The 12,664-nt window shown below is 38.8% G+C and overlaps 1 protein-coding gene across 2 annotated transcripts in view; it reads right to left on the bottom strand.

Moving 5' to 3' along the window:
* The window catches only part of FAM172A (family with sequence similarity 172 member A), a 341,242-nt gene that overhangs the window by 200,014 nt on the left and 128,564 nt on the right, over positions 1-12,664 (bottom strand). For both annotated transcript variants that reach the window (XM_054397940.1, XM_054397941.1), the window contains one exon: positions 2,786-3,004. In XM_054397940.1, coding sequence (XP_054253915.1) covers positions 2,786-3,004 — 219 coding nt within the window. The remainder of the gene's footprint in view (positions 1-2,785; positions 3,005-12,664) is intronic.

Genomic DNA, 12,664 nt, shown 5'->3' with positions numbered 1-12,664 from the left:
AACATAACTGAGGGTGTTTATTCCAACTACTGAATGGTCTGAAACGATTCCTCCAGCATATGTGACACAAAGAAATTTTCCCTTGATAGTAGACTCAGTTGATGACTTCTTTTGAGGATAGTTCTCTCTGGACTTCTCTCTTCCATTTCTCGCTTGGCAAAGATGATATAAGGCTCTCCCAGGGCTTTCAAAACTCTTTCAAGAACCATTGCTTGGGTTAGAAGAGAGCTCTAAGATCAACAATAAACCTAAGACCACCGTGGCCACTAACCCATGTCCCCAAGTGCCATGGCCACACTTTTCTTGAACACCTGCAGGGATGGTGACTCCACCACCTCCCTGGGCAGCCTGTTCCAATGCCTGACCATGAGATCATTATGAAACATATGCCACACTAAAAAATTTCTGTGGAGTGAGAACATATCTTATTTCAAGAGCACAGTGAATTAAATCCCATCAGGGTGGGGGGTTGGAAGGGACCTCTGGAGATCTCTAGTTCAACCCACCTGCTAAAGCAGGGGCACCCACAGCAGCTGGCCCAGGATCATCACATCCAGGACTATGCTATACTGCAAGTCACAGTCATATCTAAATTGCCTTTTGAGATTACCCCAAAGCAGCTCCAACACCATACTGCACCATTTTGTCTGCATCATATGATGCCTGGACAGATGGATAGCCATGTCTGTGGCCAGAAAGGTGGAGCAGAGCATGCTGTGCTCACAGCTCCTCTTGCAACCAACTACAGACTCAGCAGTTCTGCCCCACAGAGTAAATGTCATACTACTGGTGGTCAAGTTTTGTGTCAGAAACCAACAGGCAAGTAAATTGCAGTAACTTACTCTACCACACACCACAACAGGGACATTTTTCAGTCTGTGTCAAAAAAACTTTCTGCACTTTAGCCTACTAAAGAAAAACACCCCAAAATTCTTTCAGAATTAAACACCAACCATGGTGTAACCCCCAGATTTAGTTAATTCTCCCAGGAAAAGAGACCTCCACTCCCACTTTCACTAAAACTTACACTACTTCTTTCCTTGGTTGGAAGAAAACCAAACAAAAGTGAATGTCAGGAAAATGGGAGTCAGGGATTCTCTAAGGGGAGGGGGTCCCAAAGTCAAATTCCACGCCTTATCAAGCGAAAGAGCCACAAGAAGGTAGAATTGCTAAGAAAAAAAGGTATGTGTATATATATAAAATGTTCATTTTCAATAAGGAGACACCAGAGAGTGTGTTGACAACTTTCTGGACCATCCAAAAAAATCACCCACTGGCTTCTGATAGTCAGCCCTCTAAAGGAGCAGGATCTGACTGGTGGGCAGAATGGCATCTCTCCTAAAGAGCAGTGGATAGAAAAAGCAGTGCCCTGCTTTTCACTTTGGAGATGTCTATCCATTCTTTGTCTCTCATGTCAGATATTTCCCAAAAGACAAAAGAAATATTTATGTTATCAGTGAAAAAACCTTGCATTCAAATTAGAAACCTGTTTTAACCGGGCAACACAGCTCCTAAATCACTGTTAACAGGGACAGGTTAAAACTTAAGACGCTTCCAACATGCTTTTTGCTGGATTCTTCTCTGCTTTGCACCAAAAAAAAGGCAGATGTGGGTTCTTTTTTTTTTTTTTTTTCCTGTTCTAGTTACTCTGTGGCACTTCTGACGTGTTTTAGCCCTGAATGAAAACGTTAACTCTCCTAACGAGGGCCCTGGAAATTGCATGAGTCAGTCCCAGATGTATAATGCATAGTATGTATATGAAGCAGAATGTGTCAAAGTGCAAATAATATTGTTTGTGCCCCCCTGCAGAATTAGAAATCCTCGGGTAGCACTGTTATAACGATCCCATGCTGGTAGCATTACAAAGTGCAAAGGTTCACTGAGTAAGAAAAGAGCAAGGGACAGAGTTTCCTCATTACACCATTCTCGAACTATTCTACCTTAAATATTTATTAAGATATTAATAACTCTCCTCCTTTATCTGCCTTCAGAAGTTGAGCTGAAACACAATGGATGGCTGCTCATATGAAAACAATACATTATAGGGGTAAATCTGCTACCACACAAGATGAACACCAGTATTTTCCACAATACATTATTAATTCAGCAGGTAATATGTTAAAAAAACCTATCAGGCTATAACTGCTGCCTCCCCAATATAAGACAGCATAATACAATAAATGCATGCATGACATGTGAAGCTAATAACCTGCCTGAGCTGCACTAGAAAGTGCTTCTTATGTACACCTTCCTTTATAAACCCTTTCCTTTTTGCAAAGTCTTCCTTAAATCATTCTCTGTCTTGATAGCACCTGTGAATTCCTCAGGGGGTTTATTTTGAAACTGGGAATGAGAAAGGAAATGTTTTGCAACTAACTTTACATTCAGTAAGTGACCCCCCAAAAATAAATTGTATTTATCTATATATAAAAAATGTAAATATATGTATTTTTATATATACACATAAATACATATAAAAAAGAAATACATATGTATATATATAATTATATGTATATGTATATGTATGTGTGTATATATATATGTGTGTATGTGTGTATATATATGTGTGTGTGTATATATATACACACACACACATTTTATATATATATATATATATATAAATAAAATAAAATACCAATAGAATAAAGAGCCAGGAACTCTGTATGAACTCTGAACCTCGGTAATGTGTTTGTGTTGAAAAGAGCAGGCTGCTTATTAGGCAGTTTGGGCAGCAAACATATCTAGGCATCACCAGAGAAGGGCAAAAAAGCCAAAGCAAACTTACTCTGATGTACATCTGCATAGTTTCTTTCTCTTTTTGTGGGTTTCGGTACTTCTCGTAGAAGTCGCGTCGCTTCTTTGTTTCCTTCTGGATTTTATCTTTTCTTTCCCTCTTTTCTGCAGGTTCATCTGAGCTATCAGAGGACGGCTGCACTTGGGCTTTTGTCTTCTCCACTTCAATATAGTTCTCATTGGGATTCAGTACTATTACTCCATAGCCTTCCTATTTCACAGGAGAAACACACAGGGAAAAAAAAAAAAGGAAAAAAAGAAGAAATATGAAAAGGGAGATTTAATGCCTGGAAATGCTTTGCATTTACTTTAATGCTCTTGAAAACTTTCATATTTATCGAAGCAAGTTCACACAACATAATGTATAGAAGGGTTATTTTAAGAATATTCTGTTTGTTTCCTTTCTGTCATTAGAGGGATATTGATGTGTGAATATTGTGTCTGTGCGTGCACTTATGCTCATATGCATCTCTCAGTGTTGGAAAAAGTTGCCTGTTTTACCTTTAAAATAATTTAATATGTTGTTTTATTCATAAGCACTTTGTAAGCCTTTATTATTATTTTTTTTCTTTTTTTCTTTGACAAAAAAAAAGAGCACAAGACCTAAAAGCAAAACATTATTTTAAGAACTCTACATGATGATGACTAAAAAGCTTTATACACCCAGCTAATAAAAAAAAAGCACCCAAAAACCTTTAAAATAAAAAGGATGAAGAGTTTTCATGTATCTATATATCTATAGATATATCTGTATGAACTCTGAACCTCGGTAATGTGTTTGTGTTGAAAAGAGCAGGCTGCTTATTAGGCAGTTTGGGCAGCAAACATAGATATATATATCTATAGATATATGAAACCTATATGTATTTTATGTATATTTGAGACATATATGTATTTTATATAGATCTATACGAAATAAAAGACATAATCCCAGTGAAAGTTTTAAAGCAGATTATATATATTCATAATATATATTAAAGACAGCATGTGAAAATTATTCACTGCAGTTTAAAACAGCAAAACCTTTTGTCTAGCTGACAACAAGCATATCATGCAGAAGCCAATAGCGGCACTAACAACGAATCAATACCAAAACTGATTCAGTGCTGTTGTTGCTTACAAGTCAACTCTTTTACTGCAGGGATGACTTTTAAGTGCATCTTTAAATCTGCTCTTAAAAAAAACTTCAGCTGGGATTACGCCCTGTATTCAACAAATACCCAGAGAAAAATCTGTGACCTGCAGGATGCTTTTGAGCGTAACCCAGCTGCGTTCTTTTTTTTTTTCTCTTTTTTGGTGTGTGTGCCTCGGAAAATGAGCCAGTTGAAAAACTACATGAATTTATGAATGAGGAATAAATCTGGAATAAATCAACCAATCATTTTATTATGTGGGTTTTTTTTTTTAATTATTTTTTATTAAAATGATGGCAAACCACACAAGAATTGTAATGTCCTGGGAAGATACAACCTCTGAGCGCAAGGGATTAAAAAAGGGAAGCACGTGCGTTTAAGCAGATGAATCCTGGAAGTTACCATGGGTTCCCAGTCTGAAATCAAAGCTGCCCTTTTAAAAGTAAATTTTTAATAAAGATTTACTTTTTTGGGGAAATGTCTGTGCTAATTATCTAACTGAACAGCTTTATCCCAGCTTTTCACTTCGTTTCGCACTTGGGCGAGGCACGAGGATCAAAGAGGTCCCCATACCTAGCTGGCCAGAGCACAACCAAGCCCACACCAACAAAAGATACTTTATTTGGGCTCGCTTTATTCTAATCTGTAGAGCCATTCACAAACCTTGTAGTGCATTGTGGCCACTGTCAGGTAGACAGATTGTCACTCGGTGATTTTCTACAGTTGGACACACTCGACTAGTTATCAAAATCGCATCTGAAGGGAGTTCCTACCCCTCGTCCTTGTGCCCTTCTCAAACGTCTGCCGTAGCTTCTCCTCCCACCAAAACCCAAGTTAAAGGGCACGGTTGCACTCTGCTAAACAGGGTGAAATAGAGGCATTCAGGACACTGTCTCTGGCGTAAGGGACCCAGTCAAAAAAGGTCACCACAGGCCACAGAGAAAATTGCCTCCTCGCTAGACGCGGCGCCGGGAGTAAGTGGTCTCCTGTCATGTCCCTCCCCTGTCCTCTCTGCTGAGGGGATTGAGCTGGGATACATACAAACAAACAGACACATAAATAAGCAAACAACATGGGGAAGGGCTGAGGGGAAAGAAAAATTAAGGAAGACAGAGTTTAAAATCTTCTCATGCCCACTGCTGATTACATTAATATGAATTACCTCAATTTTCCAAGCTGGAAGCTTTCTGTATTATATTGTCCTATTAGAATTGTCACATTAATATTATATTAGTATTGGCATAGTAATACAATGATAATATTGACACAGTGGAATAATATTGACACAATGGAATAATATTGACACATTAATACAACAATATCAACACATTAATACAACAATATTGTCACATTAATATTACAATATCGCCATACTAATATGCCAATGTGACACAAAATCTCCAGCATGGAGAATTCAAAGTCTCACATGCATCGTGGGAGATAAGATCACTTAAAAGCATCCCTAAATTACACATCTTGGAGAGAAGGATGATTTTTGAGCTCGCTGGGTGGGAGGGCGGGACCAAGTTTCTGCAGTGGTTTTGGGGCTCCCTGGGCCGTTCATCTTCTTGACCCCGCTCATTTTGAGCAGAGATGTTCCGCGCATCGATTCGTCTTGGCTTCTTCTACACAACCCCAAACCCAACCCCAACCCCCAAATCCATCTGTTCCAGGGACCTGAAACGGCGTCCACTTTAAGCTGACCACAAAACAGGCACAATAAATCATCAAAGAAGTAGAATTTGTCTAAGTTATTGATTATGTAACTGAAAATTACATGACTCATTTGTCCAATTTTATGAGGACACAATGTCAATTTTTCACATGGACACCAACAGATGAAATATGATTCCATTTTTGAATTCACTATTTCATAAATCAATTAGAGGATTTTTATCAATTATGTTTTTAAACAGTGTAACATGTCTCTCTCTTTTTTTTTCTTTTTCTTTTTAAAATTATTTTTAATTTCTCCCAGATAACAGTCCTTTCCTGTCAGGACAATTAAAATAATTAAGTAATAACTGAGATAGGTTTTCCCGTAAATGAGAAGAGAAAAAGAAAAAAAAGTAAATTTTTACAATTCATTAGACTTTCCTTTAGAAAATTAACCTCTTTCCAGGGTGTTTTGCTTACGTGATGTAGTGTATTTCCCTTTCCCTTGTACTGCATCCTAAATTGCAGGATGAAAGCAATGGCACCAGAAAGAAGATTTGAGAGCAACACAGAAAAACACAATTACTGGTAAAACTGTGCCCAGTGATAACCTCTCTTAGTCAGACTGGAAAGGAATACTCAGCTCAAAATACCTTCTGCATAAACAATGTGGCTTTTAAGTGCAATTTAAATGGATTTCACATGGGCAGAGCTGTACCATCAAATTAGTTCAGTGCAATCAGAACACTAAAACAAAGGTGGTACTCCTCACAAACAAGAGTGAGCAGAGTGAAAATCAATGCAAAACTCAGCACTAATGTCTAAAAAATGTCTTTAGCAAACATTATTAACAGGCAAGAAACAGGCAAGTCTTTGGCCTAACTATGAAGCTAAGGAAGAATTAATCCCTTAAAAAGTATCTTCCAGTTGTGTTCAGAAGTTATCTGCCTCACAAGGCCACTACAAACAGCAGTTTCAGCTATGATGAGCTTACAGCATTGTTAAAATTGCAGTGCCCTATGCTGCAAGCCAACTTTTTTGAGCAACCACCACCTCTGACCACTGGGTATGTTCTCAAAGCATGGAACTGTGGAGTAGTTTTCTCTTACATGCCCAGCACATGCAGAAAGAGAAACCACAAAAATGTAAAGTTTTTTTTTTTATGGGAAAAAGCTAAACTTTGGGATAACCTGCCTCCTCCTGCTGTACCCCCCCATCAATCTTCAGCTGACTGAGACAAGCCAAGCCCCGTGCTCGACCGCATGTCTGAGAGAATACAGATGTCTCACAGAAGCCAAGGTCTGCCCACATCCCCCCATCAGTGGATCTGTGATGAGACACAATAATCAGGACAGACACTGATACACACAAGCCCTGGCCTCTGATCTATGAGTTCAGGGGGTACAATTAGAGCTTCTCAGACTAAAACATGCAAATAACAGATATTTCCCCAAATTGTAACACTTCAGGGTCAGTAAAATGGAATCTAGACTGCACTACCAGCACCATCCAGGTATTTAGTTGGGGAACAGGTATTTACATGTACAAACTCCACCTTCAGGGTTTATATAAACTTATTTCTATCTGTACATGTTTAAAAGTACATATTTATATAAAATACTATGCATTTATAAATAGATAAGCCTATAAATATGTGTGTTTGTACACACAAAAAATAAATGCACCATCAATACTTGTGATGGAGCCAGCAAATGACAACAAAAGGAGAAACAGGCTGACCAAGACAAGTGTTGAAAGGAATCATGATTCTGTGTTACAACACATACACTACAGAGTCAGAAGAACATAGAAGGGCACAATAGGTAAGTCAGAAACAGAGCAACACTTTTTGCCTGTCACTGGAAGTTCAAGTGAGACGTTTGAAATGGAAGGAATACCAAAATTATTGCGCCTCTTGACAGCAAGAGTAAGGTTAAAAAAATAAACAAACCCAAACAACCCGAAGAACCACAAGTATCTGAGGTAAATTCCAAACCTTTTGAAACCTCCTCTGCCTGCCACATGAATAATGAGCTGAAAGCTTTCGGCTCTGCATATTAATCCACCCCAAGATGGGACACCATATGTGGCCAGAGAGGTCAGGGCTGGAGAGGAATCTTTTGACCTATGCAACTATCTTTTTTGGAGTGCGAGCAGGGGTCTGAAAGAGATCATTTTCCTAAGCTTTATCAACCTGAATTTCCACGTTTGGGTTTCTGCTCGGATCGTTGGCAACACGACTGGAGCCAGTTCCCAGGGGAAACTCAACTCAAGAGCGCTTCAGCTCCCAAATCCGCCTGCGGTTAAAACAGACACAGCAAGGACCATTCATCTTCCTGAAAGATGCCTCTTGCGCTCATTTCCCATCTTTTCTTCCAGGGGAAGGGTGCATCCACGTCCACTGTTGCGACATCCTAGGTGCAACAGTGGGATGAGGTCATGACAGCCAATCAGAAGTCACTAGTGAAGCGTTAAAGTAAACATAGCTGTTGGAGATGCAGCTCAGCTTGAAAAATGCCCCCTCCATTATTTGAGCAATTTTCTCAAGACGTGACCTGAGACCGAAACGCCTGAAATGTCAGTTGACTCTGCTTTCTCTTTCCACCCAATGTACATTTTGGCAACTGCAACCTGCTAATACCTTTTTTTTCTTTTTTTTTTTTTTTTGGGGGGGTGGGGGGGTGGGGGGTGGATGTGATATTTCCCATCCCTGCTACACCTCGGGCTGCCTGAATTCCAGCACTGTGTCCAAGTGTGTAAAAATGCTGCCTCACTGCCAAGCGCACATTGTCCCACTAAGTTCCCAACCTAAAATAGCTCATCAAGCCAGGCAGGAAAAGAAAACATGCCACAAAAAGTTTTTAGAGGACCACCTGTTGTCTATTATTTTTACATAGCACTTACTCATAAATCATAACACAGGGTAATTAATCAAGCTGTCAAAGAGAAGGTCAAAGGTTATGTGGGGGAGTCAGAAGGTCATGCATGGGCTGATAGAGGTCAGGGTCACACCGCATTCCTCATTATCAAGTTGGGATGAGAGACGGCCCAAGCAAACAAAAGTGAAAGCAGATGGAGAAGTGAGTGGATAAAAAAAAAAAAAAAAAGGAGAAAATTTCACAAACAAAAAAGAAAAGTGAAAGAAGAATGTCAGTTGCCTTCAAACAAGGAGGAGAATAGAGCAGAAATACATTGAGATGTTCTCAAAAGGTCTCACACAACACAAAGAAACTACAGTCTGATGATTTAAATACTCTTCATATAACTTTCCATCCCCATCTTCTTTTTTTTTTTTTTTTCTCCCCTTTGCAAATATTAAGGCAGCGACCCTGCAAAATGGGCAGGGTGGTTTTGGTTCCATTTCACATCTGAAGTCAATACTTTCAAGGTGAATTAGACAAAAGGAACCTATTACCGTGATGAATGCTGATGGATATATAAAATTGGTCCTAAATGCTGAACTTTATTCCTGTTTATGGCTACAACCAATAGACATTCAATAAAAAAGTTATAACCTGTTTGAGTGATGTATTAAGAACTACACTTTCATATACACAAATCCTCCAGCACACAAAGCATCATAAAAGTCCCTCTGGATGACACAACAGTTATAAAATATTCTATCATTACACTGACCTGAATTAGATGCAGAATACTGTGCAAAATTAGCTGTCACCCTTTCCTCAAAATCTTTGTTAATCTCATTTTGAATGTTTGCAGCTTTATCAACACATGCATCAATGTCAGCTCCTTGGTTACTGAACCGCTGTACTTGGAAGAAGATATAATTAAAATGTTTTGGCACAGAAAAGGTGAAATTGTATCTTCCCCTGCTCCCTGAGGAGTCTGTAAAACATGTAGGATATATTGACAAACACACACCCTTGTCTAGAGCCCTGACATCCTAGGTCACCCAACTGCTATTTATTTCAAAACATTCACTTTACGCTTACCCAAACTGTCACCTGCTGTGTTACTAACTTTTAATGGATATAAGAGCTATAAAAACAATAAACTCTTCATTTCCTTTCCCTTACTGCCTTCTAATTCCTCGCTGCATTGGGTCCCTGTCTGTTTGCATGCAGAACCCTATTCATCTTACCTCACCACACATAGCATCTTTATGCTGGGAAGCATAAAACATGCCATTAGTATGTTTTACTTTATTTGTTAATTTGATGCTAGCACAGCTAAACAAACCAAAGCTTAAAAAAACAAAAACACCCAAACCCTGAACCTCCAGAACAGCTTTTCTCCACATTCTGAGTTTGCTGCTGAAAAGTTTCAAAAAGAATTAAAGTATTACATCTATTGTTAGCAACCCAAATATGTCTACACAAGTAAGATCTGCAACCTTGTTTTAAGATGTTTGTTCCCAAGGCCAAAAGTGAACAAACAGATGAACTGCAGAGGATTTTTCACTCCCTCAGTTGTGTCCTGTTTTCTTGGTAGGGAACTTCTGTGCTTTTGCAAGCACCAGTTTCACCAGGAATTTCAGCAGACATTAATTTTCTCGTAGCAAGCAAAATACAAGAAACTGCTATGGCATTAACTTAATTCTGTGAATTAAGAGAAAAAAAACTACACCCACGTTGAAACACTGCTTCAAACAAGGCTGAATAAACCCCAGCCCCACCACTGCTCCCCCATGTGAGATTTGGGCTATCTGGAGAAATCTCTGAATGGAAGGGAATCCACCCCGGCCACGCAGGCGGGATATAGGGCTGCATATAATCCTTCCACAACAACTGCAGCTTCTGTTCTTCTTCACTAAGGGCACACAGCTTTGGGGTCCATATGACCTTTGGTGATGAACCCAACAGTCACCCCAAAGGACCAGCATCTTACAGGGATACCTTTTACAGGAATCCCTTCTGTAATTAAAGTCTGCGCTCTCAAAGGGTTTCCCACTCCTCCCCCCCTTAAGAAATTATTTCACTTTTTCAGAAGCTTCACAGGGGTACAAGATCTCAGACAAGAACCTCAAGTGTATTTTACTTTTTTCCCCATCAAGACTTTGATTAAAAAGTTATCCAGATATATATAAAACTTTGCTTTTTTGAAAGCAGCACAGCAGAAACGGTGGTAAATAAAATGATCACCCACCGACCCACACAAGTAACCAGGAATTATTGGTTCTAATTTATTGATGGGGAAGCCAAGGAGAAGCACAGTGACTTTCTGAAGATAAGGTGCAAAGGTGCCCAGCTAAGTTGCAGAGATGAAGCTGAATTGTGGTTGTTTGGTTTTTTAAATGTTTTTGTGGAATTTCTAAGCATGCCATTAGCTGACAGCAGAAGTTCTCAACTGCATATTTGTTTCCCAATCCACTTTGCCCCCTCTCTGAGAATGTGATGGCATGTCTTAATTATTCTCATTTGTACTTCATAAGGAATAGAGCCCCCAAATAGGATTGAAATGTGGATTTCTTAACGTGGCACAACATGGAAAAGTAAGTACGTTTATTCTAAAACAAACCTCATTTCCTTCCCTTTTGTAACACCTAAAGTATTTTCCTTTTGCAAACATTTTCTCTTCCTAAACTGTGGATATTTCCATGGGCTGAGAGGTTTGGATTTGTAACAACTTTAGCTTGCAGAAAGGCAACTCAACTTGCCAAGTTCCTCTACTTCACCTTTCATCCCCAAGAATTTATAGAGAATTAAAAAAGAAAAAAAGATCAAATGTTCAATCTCTTGGAAGTTGAGTCCTAAGGAAAAGTACATCCTGCACATAACTGTTTTCTGTAAAATCTTGAAGTTTTAACCAAGTTGTCTTGAAAGACAACTCCCATTTAGACTGGAGCAGTGTTTGTGGCTGCAGCCTAAAACCCCTCAGTGACAGGAAAATTCAGCTGGTTTTAGTGTGTGCCTGTATTCAGCCACTTCCCTGAGAAAACAGCCACTTGTAATCCAAAACTGCAGCCTCTGGTTTGTACCTATCTTCAACAAACAGGTGCAATTCGGCACATTGATGCTCCTTCCTTCCCACAGTGACCTATGTCAGAAGACCTTCTTATACTTCTACTGCTAAATAATTTAATTACTTATGAGTTATGGTTTCTTTGTAACCTTTTAAATGACTAGCTCATTAAAATGCAAAAATATGCAAAACATGATGTCACTGGGTCAAACAGCTGTGTTGGTAAAATTATGGCTGTGAAAGTCCCTAAGAACATGAAAATATTAATAATTTATATTGCTCATTATATGGCAAAAAAACCTCTTTAAACAGATTTAGAGACAGATTAATTTTATAATCACAAAACGCTACACTACCTCACGGTAACAAATCTTTTTACCATCTGTGACCCTTTTGTATACATAAAATATAGCTTCAAAATCTCTCCTTTTTTTTGGTGGGGGGGATGACTAATATGTTTTAAATTACAAATATTGATGAGAAAAAAAAAAAGAAAGCCTTGATAGGGCTGTGGTTTAAAAAAAAAAAACAAAACAAACAAAAACCAACATTAAATTAAAAATGAACTCTTTGTTATGGATTTGATGATCACTTAAAAGTTTTTCCTGAACGGACAGCACATAGCACATAGGTATTTCTTAAATGTCAGCAAGTCTTTACTGCAAATACTTTGCAAATTAGTATCACATGCAGCCTGGTCTTGTGTTGCTTAAAAGGGCTTTTTGAACCCTGAGGTTTTTGGTGGGTTTTTTTCTCCCCCCCCCCCTTTTTTTTTTTTTTTTGGAATCTGTGAAGCAACAGACAAGTATTGCTGCAAATATGTAAACAAAGTATTATCACCTCTGAAGTTTAAAATGTCTCATGCCCCTGCTGCACGGCTGACTCATTATCCTAAAATGAAAGGACAGTGCAACCTCCATTCCTGGGACTCTCTATTGATTGTATCCCTCAGACACAGAGGTTTCAACGCGCAATAAACAAGACTGATTTTTGTTTGTTTCATTTTTGATGCTGCTAGTTACTGCCAGTCCTACTTTTTGTTTTGTTGTTTTCCTTTCCACCATCCCCCTCTGCCTTTCCTCCATGCTTTATCCATGCCAGATATTGTCCTAAGGGCTACCAAAACTCTTCTGTGGAACTAATATAAGTTAGTGGCACAA

Source organism: Indicator indicator, chromosome Z (assembly GCF_027791375.1).
Source record: "Indicator indicator isolate 239-I01 chromosome Z, UM_Iind_1.1, whole genome shotgun sequence".
In the NCBI taxonomy this organism is placed as follows: Eukaryota; Metazoa; Chordata; class Aves; order Piciformes; family Indicatoridae; genus Indicator; species Indicator indicator.
Note: the sequence above shows the minus strand (reverse complement) of the source record. Positions and strands in the feature narration are given on the sequence as shown.